The sequence below is a fragment of the Gasterosteus aculeatus genome, chromosome 20, assembly GCF_964276395.1.
Source record: "Gasterosteus aculeatus chromosome 20, fGasAcu3.hap1.1, whole genome shotgun sequence".
Lineage (NCBI taxonomy): Eukaryota > Metazoa > Chordata > Actinopteri > Perciformes > Gasterosteidae > Gasterosteus > Gasterosteus aculeatus.
In genome coordinates this window covers 7,652,084-7,670,553 of record NC_135707.1, presented here as the reverse complement: position 1 = coordinate 7,670,553, position 18,470 = coordinate 7,652,084, and the positions used below count along the sequence as shown (strand labels likewise).

Here is an 18,470-nt window from a genome sequence, read left to right as displayed (position 1 = left end):
TTATAGTCTCAAGTGACTTATGCTTTAATATGATAAGATCTGTAGCGCTCCAGAGGGAGGTGCGGCCATCAGGAAGCCTCTTGGAATATGACCGTTTATCCGCCTCATCCCCGAATGTGTCCGTGGGTGACCCCCCCCCCCCCCCCCCCCCTACATTCATAATGGTACAGTCCTGCACGCTGTCCTAGTTTCACAACCAGGAAGTTAAATACACGACTGGCAGCGGTGTGAATGGGCTGTTGGATTTGCGGGTTGTGACAGACCTACGTTTTCAAATCGTGGTGATTTAACGTTCTTGTAAGTAACTCAATTTAATTCATGATTCCTGCGTGATGCACCGGCCGCCGTTGTAGCCTCTGAGCTAACGAGCATTGTTTGGACCTTTTTAACGGTAACGTTCGCGCCCCTCTGCAGCCTGGCGCCCGTCAACACGAGATTCGCTTTACAATGGATTAACCTCAACCGTCTCAAATTTATCATTTAACGTATCAGTTTACGAAGCTGTTAAATTACTTTCCCAGGCAACGTCTGTTTCGGTAACTCGTTAGTCGTTAGCGGGTGAGCTCCGCTGGAAGTGACGTTCGCTTTGACACGCGAGGCAGTGGTGGAATGTGATGGTCACGTGTTAAAAAAGGCACTTTATAAATGCAACGTTAATCTGCTGAAACTCCTCACCGGAAGCGATTAAAGATGCAGCTGTTTCCTGTGGTCGAATGAAGGAGGTCGACTGTCCTGACTCACGTCGGGCTACTTCCTATGTTAGACTACGGACGAGCTCCCGTCTGTTATTTCCGTGTTATGTAATTTTGCAAATGTGTTGGTCTCCTGCAGTCCATCTCGAATAAGGCTTTTATTTATTTGATCTGTTTTAGATGTTCACGGTGCTGCAACTGAGGAGTCTCTTACAAAAGTCACCGGATACGTTGTGAAGATGTTTTCAGTAACGTTGCTCTTCAAGTTTCAACATGAAACATTTCAAAAGAATTAAGCAATTCACCTTCCAATACAAATGTCCAAGGATTTAAAATATTTAGAGTAAACTCAATTTAATGAAGTACTAACTCATGTAAGAGCAATAATGTCCCCAAATTTCGAAATGGTGAGAGATTATCTGATTTTTTTTAATTAAACAAATGCAATCCTCGGGACAAACCCTGACTTTTTATGGTGAATTATTTCCTCCAATTGTAATATGTGATCAACCCCTGAGACCGTCCTCAAACCCAGTTTAGGATTTAATTATATCTGTGATGCAGTCTCAATAAAAATAGAAAACGTTACCTTTGCCGAGGTATTAATTGTTGCGGGTATTTGGATGAATGTGTTGCATTTCCTGTATCCGTTCCTTCTGTGTGCTGTTCACTCATAAATATAGATTGTCTATTAATGCTGATTCATATGTAGGTATTTATAACTACAAGTTCAGGGCTGATCAGTGTCTTCTGTGCCAGCAGAGCGATGTCTCCTGATGAGCTGGTGTACTTGGGAATTCTTGCTGCATCCATCCCTGTTGGGTTCCTCTTCCGTTACCTCAGTAAGTATTTTGGAAAATATATTATTATTGTTATATCATTTTACATTTATATTTGTCTTATAAAGACCATAAACGAAGATTTGTTTAAAATTATTTTTGGACAAAAAGTATAATGAGCAGAACCAGATATATTATTTTTTATTCCACACATTCTTCTTTCTTGTCACACCTGGTGCCTTTGTTAACCAACAACGCAAGTCATATTTTCAAGACTTTTTTATTTTATTTTCCCGTCCCACACAGCTCGTGGTCAGCGGGTCGTAGGTGAATTGATTGTTCATGTTTGCTTTGCTTCAGGTCCTCCTGTGAAGCAGGGGGCTGCTCTTCTTGTGGGCCTCTCTATCGCCATCGCTACTTGTCACATCCACACCCTCCACTCGCTTGTGACCGTGATTGGAATATGGATTATTATAAAGAGCAGCTGGCGGTGAGGGATGAACAGAAGCACTTTTACAAACGTATTTAGCTGAAAAACAGTCTGAGCCAAAGATATTCAATTTACCATTTTATATGACAAAGAAAAGCAGTAAATACTCACATTGAAAAAATCCTTTACGGAACTTACGGCTTTACGGCTTTGGTTCTTAGTAGAAGTACACATAACATGAGCTGTTCGCTTCTGGCATCTCGTGGTTTATTTTAAAATATTTTTTCTTTCTTTGATACATTGAATCAATCAAATATTTTATGTGAAAACAAATGGATTAAATAAAGCAACTAATGCACGTCCACATGAGCTGGGCTGTAGATACCGTGCAGATAGAACATGTAAACTCACTCCTCACACGTATCCGTGTCTACTAGGCATGCCCCAGCATTGAGTCTCACCTGGACCTTCCTCTACCTCCTCTTCTTCCGTCTTGCCACGTGGTTCGGTCTGCCACAACCGACACCTTTCGCCAACGCCATCCAGCTGCTTCTCACTCTCAAGGTACAGAACCACGTTCAGATCATCGGGGGCGACGCGCAGCGTCTTCAAAGTGGACGCGTCTTTCCTCATGTGTCCTTCTGCTGTTAACGCAGATGGTGAGTCTAGCTAACGAGGTGTACACCTTCCACACCGAGAAGAAGAGTGAAGTGAGCACTTTTGCCAAGTCCCCCGTCATCGGTGGTCTGTCCGAGGAGCCGTCGCTCTACGATATTCTGTCCTACAGCTACTGCTACGCCGGGATAATGACCGGTGAGTCTACGGCATCGCTTCTTACCCTCTTTTCTAAATAATGTCGGCCATTCTGACTTCATGTTCTGAGACATTATGTTTGTGTGCAAGCTGTCCACATGTTCCGTATGTTTTTGTTGATGTGAAACTTATTTTGCATGCATTTTAACTGTTATTTTTCTTTGTCTCGCTCTCGCTCCTTGTCCGATATTGTGAGTCAATATTACATTGTCTATTACTTAGAACTAGTTCTGGTTCTAATACCAACCCCTCTTCTTTCGAACCCCTCCGTCCTCCACCGTTTCCATTTTTTTCATCTGCATTGTCTTTATTGTCCCATTTTTGTCGGTCACTGTCTCGTCTACACCGCCTTCATTCCTCCCTCTCCTCCCTCCTTCTTCCTAAAGGTCCGTTCTTTCGCTTCCAAACGTACGCCGACTGGCTGAGGCAGCCGAGCCCGCAGGCTCTGCCCGGCTGGGTGCCGTGCCTGCAGCGCTTGAAGCTGGTTCCCGTGTACGCCGCTTTGTTCCTGGGGGTCGACTCTGTCTTCCCTCTGGCCTACGTTCGCACAGAGGAGTTTCTGGACCGGAACGTTTTCTTCAGGTGCTTTTAGCAAATTGATAATACATATAATAATTAATTGAGGTTGAGAATAGTATGCATAACAATGAACACATGATTTCACAAATGTGTATTAATTATGTAGCAACTGCATAGGATACAATAATGTAGATGCTACGAGAAGAACTGACAGAATCAAGGCAAATAGCATAAAGAAAGTATTTTATCTTGCTAAAAAACAGCATAAAATGTACACCTAAGAAGCGTTGTGACGAGGTGCGAAAGTTTAAATGTGGCTAGTAATATATTTCAGAATATTTCTTCTGGTTTTTCTGGTAGCAACTAAACTTAAACTCCAGTGTTATGATTGTACAACGCGTCTACTAATTTCTTTGCAGGAGTGATGCTGCTGTATTTCAGGTGAACGCAAATGAAAAGAGACAAATGAATGAAAACAAAGCCCAGAGTACGATTCGCAGTGAGCTAAATACAACAATGCTGTGGTTCCGAATAGTAGTGGAGGACCTGGTAGTAGTTTAGGGTTGAATGTCCTGCCCTTCAGTTGTTTGGTGAGCTGGAGATGAATAACGTACCTTTCTCTCTCGGTCCCCAGGCTCTTCTACATGGTAGCGGTGTTCTTCGTGTTCAGGATGCGTTTCTACGCAGCGTGGTGTGGAGCCGAGGCTGGTTGTATCAGTGCAGGTCTTGGCTGCTATCCTGAAAAGGCGCTGTCCAAACCTGGAGGAGGACCCTCCGTCAACTACAGGTACGTGATCGCGGGACGAACCGGTGTGTCGAACGACGGTGTGTCGAACGACGGTGCATCATCACTGGTGTGTTTCGTCACATGTTGTTGCAGGCGATGACATCCCAGTGTCTGACTAACTTGTTGATATTATAAATATCAAAAGTTGATATTTATGCCTCGTCGTTTCTTTGTTTGTTCCCCTCTTGTGGCCAGTCCCGATCCATCAAATGAAGAGAAATACGACTTCAAAACCATCCAGAACATTGACTGCTACAACACAGACTTCTGTGTGAAGGTCCGCCATGGCATGCGCTACTGGAACATGACAGTGCAGTGGTGGCTGCATCACTACATCTACCCCAATGCCCCCTTCAAATCCTACGCTCTCAGGTAACTCATCCATAAATCCGATAACAGACCCGTGTACTGGTGCCTCAAATGTGAAAGATGTTAGATGTGAGGTCATAGCAAGCATCTCCAGAAAGGTTGCGTAGTCATGGTTTCCCTTCTTAATATGCAAGTCTTTAAAAAATGTTCACGGTTATAGGTTTCTTATTGTACTTACTTCTTTAAAATAAACTACTGGGTTCTTTAGTTTTCACCATTAAAATTGATATAATAAGTACAAATAATTCTGTGGCTGCTTTCTTGGATTTAGTCCACCAGTGAGTATTTAGGCAACAGGAAGCTGTAAGTTGGAGCGATGCGTGAACTCTAGGCAACAGTGTGGATGTGGTATAATCTCTCCTGTAACTCTCAGGGCCGGCTGGACCATGTTCATCAGCGCCTACTGGCACGGACTGCATGTCGGCTACTACCTCTCCTTCCTCACCATCCCCCTGTGCATCGCTGCCGAGTCGGCCATGGAGGCCTCTGTCCGCGCTAAGCTGGGTCCTTCTGGTCAGAACATCTTCGACTGGGTCCACTGGTTCCTGAAGATGAGGGCCTACGACTACATGTGCATGGGCTTCGTGCTGCTGAAAGCCTCGGACACCATCAACTACTGGACCTCCATCTACTTTATCATGCACATCATCGCCGTTTGCTGCATCATAGTTGGCAAGGTTCTGGGGGGGAAGCGGGAAGGAAGCAGAGGGGAGAGGGGTCAGAAAAAAGAGGTGGAGAAGATAGAAAACTTGAAACCGGGGGAGAAAACAGACTGAAAGAAGAAACAGGAGAGAACTGGGTGGAAACTTTTTTTGCGGGGGGTTTTGGGGCCATAAGGAGGAATTACTTTGAGACTACAATTTATAAACATAAAGTGCACCAACTCTTATCTTTCTAGAAACAAACACCCTGCAGGTCCAATAAGATTCATTGTGGGAAAATGTGAGAAAAGTTGGAAAAATCTGGTAATTGAACTTAGTACTGTGAATACTGGGGGAGGAATGTTTGAGCTCAAGGAATGTTACTTTTATAGTGTGAGCTGCAACTGGGGAGTAGTTAATAGTTTAAGAGCATCTGCCTGTACAGTATGAGGTTCCTCATCAGAACTCGGATGTCATTTTTATCTGTTTTTGAATTTCTTTAATTTTATGTTACAAAATATTTCTGCTGCCATTTGGAGTCTTAAATCAGAGAATTGACCATTGACACCAGTAAACAGTCTTTACTGTTTTTACAATTTTTTTTTTTTAATGGTTAAGTTCAATCCAATAACTAGAGTACACGGTCCAGAGTACATTTGTCATTTTTGTCTAATTGCGTTAGGACGTCTTTTAGATTTGGTTTCCAGCATTATAATGTTCCTCAAATAATTTTGCTTTTGTTTTTATCAAAAATGTCTCCGTTGTTCTACTTGTAACTGAGTGCATATCGGGAACATCTGCACTGACCGCTGTACATATAAGAGAGCAACACTCCCTTCACTGCCAAAATGTCTGTACTGCCCTCACGTACCGTTCACGGTTGGGACCAAACATTTGATAATCTGCTAATATAATTCATGAGAAACGGCACAGCTCGGGCCGGGCAATATCGTTGAGGTCACAACGTGGATCAAGCTATTTCCTGAAATTGATATATGCCGCGATGTAAAAAAAAAACATTGATAATTTAATAAAACTGATGTTCAATAAACTGTTGCTACGTTATGCATTGCATGTGACTAAACTAGACAAAAACAAGACAAATGTTTTTAATTAGAGGCTTGCTCTGAAACGTTATATGGACTCATCGCCCGGCCCTCGACCGTGATTAACACTTTTTTTTTTCTTTCACTCACTCTCTGACATCCTGTGATAACAGCTGCGTCTGTGTTGTAAAGGTCTTTTCTAGCGTTGGAAACCCGAGATCATTTGAATCAAAAACACATTCTGTGTCATGCTTTCAACCGTAGAAATGATTCCCTTTGTGTTCCTTATTGCGCAGTGATGATTGTGACTCCACACTATTTATTGTTCAGCCTTTCGTAGCTTTGCACGCTGCACCGGCTGACGCTCCGTGTCAGTGTTACTTGTGGAATACATATCAGGATTTCCTCCTCAATGTTACTGTCTTGCCTTTTCTTTCTATAAAGTCTACTTTACTTTGTTAGCGAGGAAGCTGATGTTTTAATATGGAGTATAAATCACTAAGATAATTCTTGTAGAAGAATCACATTTTTTTCAGTTGTCCGACTGGGGAATCATTAACTCTCCGGCATTAGTTAGAAAAAACAAAACCCACAGCTGCTTAGTCACCACACAACAGTGTTTCAGTACTTTCTTTCTTTAGAAGAGAAGCAGTAACATTTTGTATGCGGGATTTCATATTTACTTTAAATTATACATTCCATTTGTTACCATCTCTGTCCACAATTTCACCAAAATAATTGCTTCACTCTTCTTAAAGCTACACAATAATACAAATTAATTCAAGTACAATCTGTTTTCATACTGTCTGCAGGTAGTCAATTAATGGCAACTATCTCCATGGCAATAATGGGTTAAATCCTACACGGAAGTACCTGTGTGGTCGTTTACAAAAGGGAGTAAAGTCCGTGAGAGAAAACAATAGGGCAGGTGTTCCTGGATGGGCAGCATTTCCTCATGACGAGCTCGTCCACCGTTTGTTTAGTTCTGGATTTGTTGCTGGAAAACTGAACTGTTGAACTGCATTAGAGAAATGGCCAGTGAACCACAGAGAGGCTCGAGAGAGGCGTACGACTACGCTGAAGGTGTGTATTTTCCTACCTTTGAACACGTTTACTTAGATATAATTGTCCTTTATCCCTCAAACACCATCTCAACTGTCTAGATTTCGAAATCATGTCTCTGCTGATATGGAATCATCTTGCGGTCGGAGTGAATCGCGTTGACTGATGTTTGCTTTGAACCCTACTTGCTCAACTGCTCCCAGGGAACGGTGAGCGCAGTGACCAGCAGTCGCTGCGGTTACGACGGGTCTCCTCTCGGGTGTCCAATCACAACTATCCTGAGAACGACCTGCGGCCGACTCCTGCAGAGGAGAATGAGGAGGGCGACAGTGCACCACCCCGGGAGCTCAAGACCATTCCTCTGCCCATGGCGTTGAAGAGAGCTGTGAGGTATGAAACCTGCTGCTGAAGGTTCACTGGTGTACCTTTTGAAGGTTTTCGTGATTTTATTACATTATGAATTATTGCCTTTTATTTCCCAGTTATATTTTTACTTGACTGAATTGAGGCTAACTAATTCCCCTCTGCGGGACTTTCAGTCAACTCCAGCTCTTTTTATATGTGGTATATAATATTGTATATATACCATAGAAATAAGTTGCCTTGAAACATGACTCAAAATTAATGGATGGATGTTTTGGAAGGTTTCGGTGGCTGCCAAGCTCCACATTGCAACATAAAAGTGAATGCTTAAAATCAGTTATTGCTGGTGCAAGTCAAATCATATTTTTTGTTCTTAGTGCACTTAATGTGTGATAAGAGGTTTAATATTTCCCCATTTAATTTAATCGGACTACAATTAACTGCCTGAACTAGTTGGGATGTCACAAAATCTTGAGCATTAACAACAAAGATTAAACTCAGACTTACGGTGAGGAAAGACAAACTTACTTACTTCAAACTCCTACACAATATATGACACACATCATATATTATTCATTAAGGTTGAAGTGAAATAACACTAAGCAATGGCAATTAATGGAGGGGATCTGTAATAGTTGAATATGTACAAAGCTTGTTCAAACAGAGTAGACTAATGCAACTGACTTAGAATAATTAGACTACGAATTAGACTAATTAGACTTAAGATTAAGATTCAACTTTATTGTCATTGCACAGAGTACAAGTACTGAGGCAACGAAATGCAGTTTAGGATCCAACCAGAAGTGCAAAATAGCAAAAAGTGCAGAGTATGTGCATATGAATAAATAGATATGTACAGTAAGAAATAGATATGCAATATGAACAGTAATTGACTTAATGTGATTGCTAGTTTCCCTTTAATAAACGCTAAATTAAGTACAGAACCATATAAGCACGAATTATACCACACAGTATCCAGAGTCATTAAAGTGTGTCTGTTACAGGCAGGCGCAGGAGATGCATGTGCCCGTGGTTTCCAGGAGGCAGGCCTGGCGACGGAGAAAGTCTCTGCATAAACTAAAAGAAAAAGCCAGAGAATGTCTCCACTTTTTCACACTGTGGAGAAAGTCTCTTCAAAAGATTGGAGGTAAACCTTTAATGGCTCATTTCTGGACTAAAGATCAGAAATGAGCCATTATTGTAACAATGTTACCTGAATAATACCGTTCAATTTCACTTTACTCAATTTTGGGATTTTAAATTAAATCTTTGGCTCCTTCCAGGGAACTTCGGAGGTGGCGTCGAGTCCTACTTCCTGTTCCTGCGATTCTTGGTGGTGCTGAATTTTGTTTCCTCTTTACTGATTGCGGGATTCGTCCTCATCCCCAGCATCGTCTTCAGATCTGTCGGGGGCAGCGCCGTTAACGGCACTGGTAAAGTCTTGTTCAAGTGGCAGTAAATTAAAATGAGTTTTAAAGCTGACTTATATGTGACTGTGTTTTACAGGTCCAGATGAATGCACAGTGTATGACCCCAATCCTCAAGGCTTGGACTTATTCTATAATTACTTCCTTAACTTACTTTCGGGGACGGTGAGAGACTACAGCATCATCACACTCCCCCTCAAAGACAAAAGAAGTGCAGAATGTTTGCACACGTATCAGTGGTTTTTTAAACCGTCAGCTTTCTATACATGTGTAAACTCTCTCTAGCCAGGACGTTAGAAGTACTGCAGTCATGAGTCCTACATGTGGCTTTTTGAATAAAACGAAGCTTTATGCTGTTTAATAATTTCTAGATACATTTTATTCCTGGCAGTCTCCTTATTTACCAAGACAAGAAGATTATTACGACATTTTCAGGATATTTTCACAAACACAATTTTCAACAAATCATCCCTCAGCAAATTTGATTTAAAACACATCCCATGAACATCAGCCATGACTGTCCTCTCCTCTTTGTTCAGGGTTTCATGGAGTATTCCTACCTGTTTTACGGCTACTATAACAACACAACGGTGGAGGACAGGAACTTCTCCTACAACATCCCCCTTGCCTACCTCTTCACTGCCGTCTTCTACTTTGTCTTTTGTCTCATTTGTATCATTGCACGGTCAGTCATTGAACAAATCGTTTCAATATTAACGACAAAGAATACATGTGTATGTGTGTTCAGCCATCAGTGAGGCGTTCAATGGGGTGAAATAAACAGACTGACAAATAGAAGCCGGATTCGAGAGTTCAGTCACTTTGACCTGCATCCTCTTCTCTGTCTGGCTCTCGCCGTGAAGCATGGGGACTGCAGCTCGAGTTGCCGTGGCAACGGGAGGCGGCGCTGTGGGCAACTACAGCGTGATATTGTTCACCAACTGGGACTACGGCTGTCAGGGCGACCAAGCTACCAAACTGAAGCAGAAGAACATCCTTTACCGACTGCAGGTCAGACGGGATCCGTCCCACTTAGCAGGATGAAGGAAAGTCAGGAAAATTGTTTTACTGTGTGGAGGAAATGCCGTTCTGCAGTCATTCCCTGCATCATTTTGTCTCTTTCTTATTCTCTGTCAGGTGGATCTGGAGGAGGAGAGCAGAAAGAAAAAGACAGCGGCTCTGACTTTGGGGCAAAAACTTATTTTATACTCCCTACGTGTTTTCATGTTTTTGGTGTCATTGGGGCTCATTGTGGCAGCCTGCTACGGCATCTTCATGGCCACCAACTTCAGCCAGGTACATTTCTGGAAAAGATGTTTATGGGATTTACGGTCTGAAAGTCATCTGTGACCTTTTTGTTTCCCATTTGTGACACACAGACAAAGAGTGGTGTTAAAGGGATCCTGGGTTTGGTTTATGAGTACCTACCTTCCATTGTCATCACCATTGCAAACTTCCTGGTGCCGCTGCTTGGTGACCAGATCGCCCTGGTAGAGCGATACTCCCCTAGCAATACTGTCATAGTGGCTCTATTAAGGTTTGCACTTTAAAAAAACATTTTTAGACCAAATGTGTTTTTTTTCCATGACGTTTTTCGACCCCACATATTTAGACTTTAAAAAAAGAAGAAAATGACCTAATATTTTTGGACTTTTCCGAAGTCTTTTTTCAAGTACCTATTTTAACTTATTTTTTGACATATACGTTTATTACTTTTTTCCATTTTCATTTTTTGACATAATATTTGATTACTTTTTCCATTACATTTTTTGACCTAACACATTATGACTGTTTTTCATTTTCTGTGAGATCGGTATTATGTCAAAGCATTTGCCTTTAGTCATTTGTTTGTTATGGGTTAACACTGACTTCTGATATTTTACAAAATCGGCCACAAAAAAGGAAATGTGCATCTTATACTGAAAACTTTTCCTTAGGAAAAGCAGATACTTAATTGCAATTACTTGTCCATCATGCAATAGTGTATTTAAGTAAAGTGATGCATTTTCAACCAAATGCAGTTAAACTATCAAAAATGTAAAAGGTTTGTTAATGAGTTGTCTTTTCTATTCCACTCATAGAGCGGTTTTCCTTCGTCTTGTGAGTCTGGCTGTTCTTCTCTTCACCCTGTGGCGTCAGATCACCTGTGAAGGGAACATAGACAGTCTAAATTGTAAACTGTGCCACTACAACTATAATGACCACCCGGTAATTCTATTTCTTGAGTGTACATGTGAATTATTTTTAAACATGCTTCGATCAAAAAGGTCCCCCAGCTCCTTGACAACAGTTTAAGAATCAAACAGTTATTGCCATGTTTACATGAGCAAATACGTCTGTTTGCAAATTTGCATTGTTGCAGAGACAGTTTAAGTGGATCAACTCAGGAAATACTGGCAAGAATGAGAAACAAACAGATTGATGGTAGTTTTGTTTTGCCAAACACCTGTGAGTCACTAGAATAAAACATATTACATCATCCTGCTGAGGTAGTTATGAAACTGTCACAAAGTCATAACTGAAAAAGTGCGCAGCCAGCTGAGTAATTGATCATTTAATCCATGCAGTATACTCACAGCTCATGTAATAATAATAAGGAAATGATAGATAGATGATAAGCCTACGTTGGGCAACATAGTCCTTATTAAATCATTTGGGTGAAACCCAGAAGAAAGAAAAAGAAGGTTCATTTTGGATGTTCTCACCAGTTGAAAATTGTCGGAACATTTCCTGTTTGTGTCTCGGCGCAGTGCTGGGAGACGCGCGTGGGACAGGAGATGTACAAGCTGACACTGTTTGACTTCCTCATCAACTTCGCTTTGCTCTTCTTGGCGGAGTTTCCACGCAGGTACAAGTCCCGGTGCTTTTGTCCATATTAAATTAGACATTTTGCAAATGAGTACAGTACATGAAGATTTTAATATGTCTGATAATAATTGTACTGCGTTTGTGTTTGCATGTTTGTCTCAGAATGGTGGTGGACAACTGGTCCAGTAAGCTGGCTCAGTGGGTGGGTCGACAGGAGTTTGTGGTTCCTGCCAACGTGCTCGGACTGGTTTACGGTCAGACGGTGGTGTGGACCGGAGCTCTTTTTTGCCCGTTGCTGCCGCTCATTAACACCATCAAGTTCATACTCCTCTTCTACTTCAAGAAGGTGAAGATGTTGCTTCGACACGGCCGACATTTCAACAAAATGCCAGTTTGTTGGTCGAGCAAGGACAAAGTTGTTCACCAACATTGATTTTGTCCCTGACCATGTCCACGTGGACACTTTCCCCCTCAGACCACGCTCTTCTATAATTGCCGGCCAGCACTGAGGACGTTTCGCTCCACCTACTCCACCGTCGTCTTCCTGGTGGTACTCCTGTTCGGTTGGGGCCTGGCCACAGTTGTCATGGTTTACAGTCTCGCTCAGTGAGTGCTGATTAATTTTGCCTTCTCTGCTGTACGAATCATGACAGAAGCGCTATATTAGCTTAGCGCTGGCTGTGACCAATCATTGTTTTTAAACAGCAGCGGAAGTGTACTTTGAGGTTTGTACCCTGCAGGTCAAAATATAAATAATCATAGGAGGCCTGGCAGATTGTAACAGTGTTCAATGTTGTATTAGATTGTTGAAGACAAGTGTGTCCCTCTTTCCACCCAGGATCAGTCCTTCTAGGGGTTGCGGTCCTTTCCGGTTCTTCCCCAGCATGTGGTCGATTGTTCCAACTTCTTTCTACCGCCTCTCTGAAACTACACAGGACTTTCTCTTCTTCATCGGCTCCCAGTCATTCTCCATCCCCCTGTTTGCGTTATCGTGGTGAGTTAACTTATTCTGTCTGGAAGATTATTCTTCTGGCATATACAATTATTTACTCAAAGCCAAATGTTGAAGGAAGCTTATATGGAACTTGCATAGTATGCGGTATTTAACTGTCTATTGTATGATGAATGATCACGGCTGCTTTCTCCTTGGCAGTGTGGTGATGTGCTATTTTGTAGCCTTAGCCTCCGTTTATGGGAAAACTGTCGCCCTGTTAAGAGCTCAGCTTAAACTGGTAAGTTGTTGGCATTTACCTGAAATGTGTATTGCAATTGTAAGACTTGGTTACTGAATATTGACAATATGTATGTAGGCCTAGATTCTTTGTTTAATACAATAGCGGGTGTTTGGCTTACAGGAGGGCCGTGACAAGCAGTTCTTGGTGAAGCAGATTGAGGAGCTGAGTCGACATCAGATACTAAAACATACAGCAGGGGCATACGAGTAATCATAGCATAAGGACCATATTTTAGTTGTATCACCTGTTGTGGAATATTTTAATACAACTAGTTCGGGAGAAGAGAATGATTTATTTCAATGGTTATCTCATAAAAACAAAGTCTTGATGACTGAAGTCCATTTATCGCTTGCAAGCAGGAGGTCAAATACACAACGTATTACAGCGCTCGGTAGAGATAGCGTCTCCGAGCAGCCAAAGCGCTGAGCTTTTATACACACACAGATAAAGGTCATCCCCAGTGGCAGGTGGCGCCAAATCATAACTACTAGACCACTGGAAGATGGCAGACATGAAACTTGCCAACCAAGTGAGATATGAAGCACGATGGTTACGATGGGGTAACAGACATTTGTCGAGCGTTTGTGTGAGAGCATCTTGACTCTCCCTCCTTTATTCACACACAGCTGCAAATGAAAACTTTGAATCATTCTGCTTTTCACACGTTAAACTTCAATACAACCAATGATCACTCTTTTAGCATAAGACTATGTTATAACATATTTCACTATTACACACCTTCTAAACAAGATACAACATGATGAGGATTGTATGTATGAAGTGAGTGTCACATAATGCTGGCTTGGGTTGAGCAGATAATTCTGCATTAACAATCATTGTCGTTGGTTGTTGACACGTCAGACAGATATTAGTTTTAACTGAATGTATTATGTTAACCTAAGTAAGTGGTGTATGATTGAATTACATTAAGATGTTATGTAAATTGCAACAAATCTTTGTTATCAATAAAGTGCTTCCCCCACTTTTATTTGTCCATGCAAAAGGAGATATTTTGTGTTTTCTTCTTTTACATAATAAATGAGAGGAGGATTTGCTCCCTCTAGTGTCAAAATCTCGTTTTTGCAAAAATATGTTACGTTTACTTCCGGTTTGCGGCTGCTAACTAGTTCCTAGTCATCAGCAGCCCGCAGGAGAACCTCTCATTCCATTAAGTCAGTGCGGTATATTTGTCCCTCTGTTCGTGTTACATATTTTAAAAGATGAGTTTATCGTTGGGGAGCGAGTTAAATGTCTCTCCTCGCATTTGTATCATTAACCTGCTGCGTTAAGCTGGGAAATAGCATACCGTGGCTAACGTTAGCTTAATTAGTAACAGCCGCAACTAAACTGTGGCATTTCTCTTATTTTCTGACCGAAACATCCAGCTAATTTAAGCCCTCCTCATTCTCCACCTGCTCGCTCTACAAGTGTTACTGTTTCCTTAAGTCAGTGTTTGAGCTGTGTTTGTTCATACTTAAGTCAGAACTAGCCCGCGCGGCTATCTGACCGCTACCGTATAGGATCATCGGTCACCCGGGCAACAGTCACCCAGGTAACGATGAACATCCTTCCGAAAAAAAGCTGGCACGTTCGCAACAAAGACAACGTCGCGCGCGTGCGGAAAGACGAGGCCCAGGCGGCAGAGGAAGAGCGCGAGGCCAAGCGGCGCGTGGAGCGTGCTGAGCAAGAGGTGAGCCCCTACAGCTATTCACTGAGCACACCTACAGGGTGTCACAGTGATCAGACCTACAGGGTGTCACAGTGATCAGACCTACAGGGTGTCACAGTGATCAGACCTACAGGGTGTCACAGTGATCAGACCTACAGGGTGTCACAGTGATCAGACCTACAGGGTGTCACAGTGATCAGACCTACAGGGGGTCACAGTGATCAGACCTACAGGGGGTCACAGTGATCAGACCTACAGGGGGTCACAGTGATCAGACCTACAGGGGGTCACAGTGATCAGACTTACAGGGTGTCACAGTGAGCGGACCTACAGGGTGTCACACTGAGCAGACCTACAGGGTCTCATAATAAGCAGACCTACAGGGTGTCACAGTGAGCGGACCTACAGGGTGTCACACTGAGCAGACCTACAGGGTGTCACAGTGATCAGACCTACAGGGTCTCATAATAAGCAGACCTACAGGGTGTCACAGTGATCAGACTTACAGGGTGTCACAGTGAGCGGACCTACAGGGTGTCACACTGAGCAGACCTACAGGGTCTCATAATAAGCAGACCTACAGGGTGTCACACTGAGCAGACCTACTGGGCGTTATAGTGAGCAGACCTTCAAGTCCCAGCCAATAGGACTCCAACTAATTGTTACAAAACAAATACTGGCACATTGTATTGTATTCTTATATCTGTATTGTGGTAATATTTATGAAGTTATCCTTGAAGGACTACAAACTGATTATGAAGAAGCCTGTATTGGTCTTTATGCATTTTCTTTGGAATAACAACTCTTCTTCCCCACAGGCTCGTACAGAGTTTTTGAGAAGGAAATCCAGAGCTGCTCTCCATTCAGCAGGAGAACAGAGGGATGAAGAAGCTGATGACGATGGTGACAAACAGAGTGGAGGAAGTAGAGCTCTGGAGCATCTTAATCTTTTCCCCCTCGAGGAGTCCTCAGAGAAGAAGGGGAATGAGGAGTATCTCAAAGACAAGAAAGATGAACAGGTGATGGTGTTACTTCTTCTGACTCTTTCATTCAGCAGTAATGTATTTAAAAAGAAACAAACAAAAGTTAACATTGTTATAATAATTCTTTGTCACGGCATCAAGACATTTTGCTCAACTCGCATTTTAATGTGTTTATCCGTCAGCGTTGTAGTGATCATGTGTGAATGAGAACAACGTGAAAAGGCCTTTTCAATGTAGAACCACCTGTTTTATGAGCTTTTGAGCAGTTGGCCGTATGAATGGATCTCGTGTTGGGTCCTTCTATGCACGGGTGTTATGCGCCACAGGGACACAGCTTGTGATCACAACGTTTTGACTAAACAATGTGCCTGTTGTGGCACGTTTATTCATTGAGCGGTTTGAGCAACTGTTACTTGTGTCCGTACTGCCTCAGTCATTAATGCATAGGAATATGAAGGAATATTGAATTGCAATATTTACAATCAGTGGCAGCAGTACGGTTCAGGTTGCGGACAAAGCGCATTATATATTATCTGGATGCAGGCCGGCCGCGTGAAGCATACGAGCAGTGTAAACAGATGGAGCGCGAGAGAAAACCACTGAAACCGCAAGAGACACAGAGCTGTTGATTTGATCCAGCTTAATAATCAAATCACAGTCAAGAGATGAGCAAAAGGAAAATTGAATAATTTTACAGTTATTGCTGTTCTCCACATTTGTCAGTATTTGGCGCTGCTGTCATTGTCAACACATTTTAGTCACTGTGGCGTTTCCCTGTGTCTTTCCCAGGAGAAGCAGGAGCGAGCTATCGGCTTGCTGGTGTCTCTTGGACCCCAACCGGGGTCTGAAGTCACTCCGTGGTACATGAAAACTGGCAAAGAAAAAGAGGAAGCAAAAGAAAAGGAAGAGCGAAAAGATCCAGAGAAAAAGAAGGGAATAAGTGAAGAGGAGAAAGAGAAGAGAGATCGCCGATTGAAAGATAGTTTGGACCCATTGAAAGAGATGAAGAAAATAATGGCTGTAAAGGACAGAAAATATAACAACAAGAAAAAGGAAAGAAGAGCCAAAGGGGAAAAGTGGAGCAGCGGAGAGAGGTAAGAAAGTCAATTTATCTTGTTACTTATTACTATAATACAAAAACTCATTTGAAATAAACTATCTGATCATCTAGTACATTGATTTCAACCCAATAACTCTACATATTTAGACGTGGTTTGCATTATTCCCTTTTTTCTGTTTAGTTTTAAAGTTCTTCTTTATTATATAATTGATAGCACGTTCTTTCACGTTGTGTCAGCTAGCGTACAGTTAGCTCAGCATAGGTTAAAGACCCGACCAAAGGGGGGGGGGGGCGAGAGGAGGATTCATAACTACGGCGTGACGGTCATGATATCAATAAAATAGAAATCTTTCTTTTGCAGCTCCATTGAACGGTTACGTGCCGAGCGCTTACAGAGGGAGGCGGACGAGAGGAGGAGAACCCAGGCCCTCCTCGACCAGAGGAACGGCAAAGGGAAGGAGCCGGGGAAGGACACGAATGAGAGGGAGAGACCGTACAACAGTGCTTATTTCCCAGAACTTGCTCGAAAGCGTCAAAGGCGGGACCGAGATAGCTGGAGGGATGAAATATTAAAATCATGAACTCTGTTTATTGCTTCACAGTGCTCCATGCTGGATGGTTAGTGGACAAAAGTTTACATCTTTTCTTCCCTAAAGGAAGCAATGTAAAATGTCAAAAGGTTCGATGGAAAGTGTTGGGAACCACATGACCTTTAAAAAGGCCACTTGTAGGCCATTTTTCATTTATTTTTATTTATGTCATATGCCGTTACCTTTGTCGCCTGCAGCGTTTTGCTGGGATGACGTCAGCGGGGTAGATTTGTTGTCATTGTTTTCATCACAGGGGGCTTGATACTAGATGTGTTTATACTATTGTTAAAATTCCAAGGATGATGAAAACAATCTGCACACACTGCATGAATAAGTCTTTCATGTTCCTAATAATTGCGGCGTGAAGGTCAGCATATGAGTAAAATAATAGAAAATAAACTGGCGTAGAGCTGAAACAACCATTTGAGTAATTAATTAGTTGATTGGTGGAAAATATTTATAATTATAAAGTATAATATACTTTTTCTCATTTTTATTTTTCTAGCTCTTTTTTTATCGTATGAGCTGAATTTGAGTTTTGGACCCTTTGGTACAATCAAATAATGAATGAATGAACGTTTTCAACAACCATCTATGTCACAGAAAAGCCCTGCTATAAATAACTCCTGCTATGATGTGGTCATTTTAGTCTTTTGCATGTTGGCCCAACGTCTGGCTCACCGGGACAGAAGATGGAATGATGCCGTTTTTTTGTTCAAAGTCAAAACGTCTGCTGTTGTGTCATTGCATCATATACCAACACAAAATAAGAATATCAACTTGCTGTTTTCCTTTCTATAAATGTTGTTAAAATACACACATCTGAAACAAATATTTTCATGAGTGATGCTCGTTTTTCTGTGGTGAAGATAAGTTGTGTTGGGCTTCACCGAATCATTTCTTGATCGATTTCAAGTTAAACCGAAGCTTTCAACTATTATCGGGCTGCTGTATTAAGTAACATTGGCCATTTAATGTTATACCAAATAAAAGAAAACAAATAAAGCTAGTATCTTTGTAGGCTGTTGACATATTTAATTATATTTTATATTTTTATAATGGAAGTGGACATGACACCCTCAAGTTATTTTCAAAATAGATTATGAATCCAATATGAGATCGATATAAACCCACAGCCGAGCACCACATTAAGCCTTTACCTTCTCTGGGAACATTATCACCAATTATTAATTTCTT

General features: G+C 42.0%; 3 protein-coding genes across 5 annotated transcripts; all 3 read left to right on the top strand.

Annotated features, from left to right (window-relative positions):
• Positions 1-144: 144 nt before the first annotated feature.
• mboat7 (membrane bound O-acyltransferase domain containing 7) lies at positions 145-6,489 on the top strand. 3 transcript variants are annotated; one of them, XM_040166168.2, is made up of 9 exons: positions 145-297; positions 1,455-1,534; positions 1,832-1,961; positions 2,339-2,465; positions 2,558-2,714; positions 3,101-3,296; positions 3,868-4,020; positions 4,216-4,392; positions 4,763-6,489. In XM_040166168.2, the coding sequence occupies exons 2-9, from the start codon at positions 1,459-1,461 to the stop codon at positions 5,163-5,165; spliced, it is 1,419 nt and encodes a 472-aa protein (XP_040022102.2). In that variant the 5' UTR covers positions 145-297; positions 1,455-1,458; the 3' UTR covers positions 5,166-6,489. The 3 variants fall into 3 exon arrangements, with proteins under 3 accessions (XP_040022102.2, XP_040022103.2, XP_077951007.1); XM_040166169.2 differs by having other exon boundaries at positions 191-297; positions 1,452-1,534; XM_078094881.1 differs by having other exon boundaries at positions 200-391.
• Positions 6,490-6,959: 470 nt separating this feature from the next.
• tmc4 (transmembrane channel-like 4) lies at positions 6,960-13,974 on the top strand. Its single transcript, XM_078094880.1, has 16 exons — positions 6,960-7,159; positions 7,342-7,528; positions 8,506-8,648; positions 8,785-8,934; positions 9,008-9,093; positions 9,468-9,613; positions 9,792-9,939; positions 10,066-10,224; positions 10,308-10,465; positions 11,010-11,136; positions 11,679-11,776; positions 11,899-12,082; positions 12,212-12,342; positions 12,575-12,730; positions 12,890-12,968; positions 13,092-13,974. The coding sequence occupies exons 1-16, from the start codon at positions 7,108-7,110 to the stop codon at positions 13,179-13,181; spliced, it is 2,094 nt and encodes a 697-aa protein (XP_077951006.1). The 5' UTR covers positions 6,960-7,107; the 3' UTR covers positions 13,182-13,974.
• Positions 13,975-14,057: 83 nt separating this feature from the next.
• On the top strand, positions 14,058-18,105 carry leng1 (leukocyte receptor cluster (LRC) member 1). Its single transcript, XM_040166178.2, has 4 exons — positions 14,058-14,661; positions 15,459-15,659; positions 16,413-16,717; positions 17,045-18,105. Exons 1-4 carry the CDS (start codon positions 14,530-14,532, stop codon positions 17,262-17,264), a joined length of 858 nt encoding a protein of 285 aa, XP_040022112.2. The 5' UTR covers positions 14,058-14,529; the 3' UTR covers positions 17,265-18,105.
• Positions 18,106-18,470: the final 365 nt, after the last annotated feature.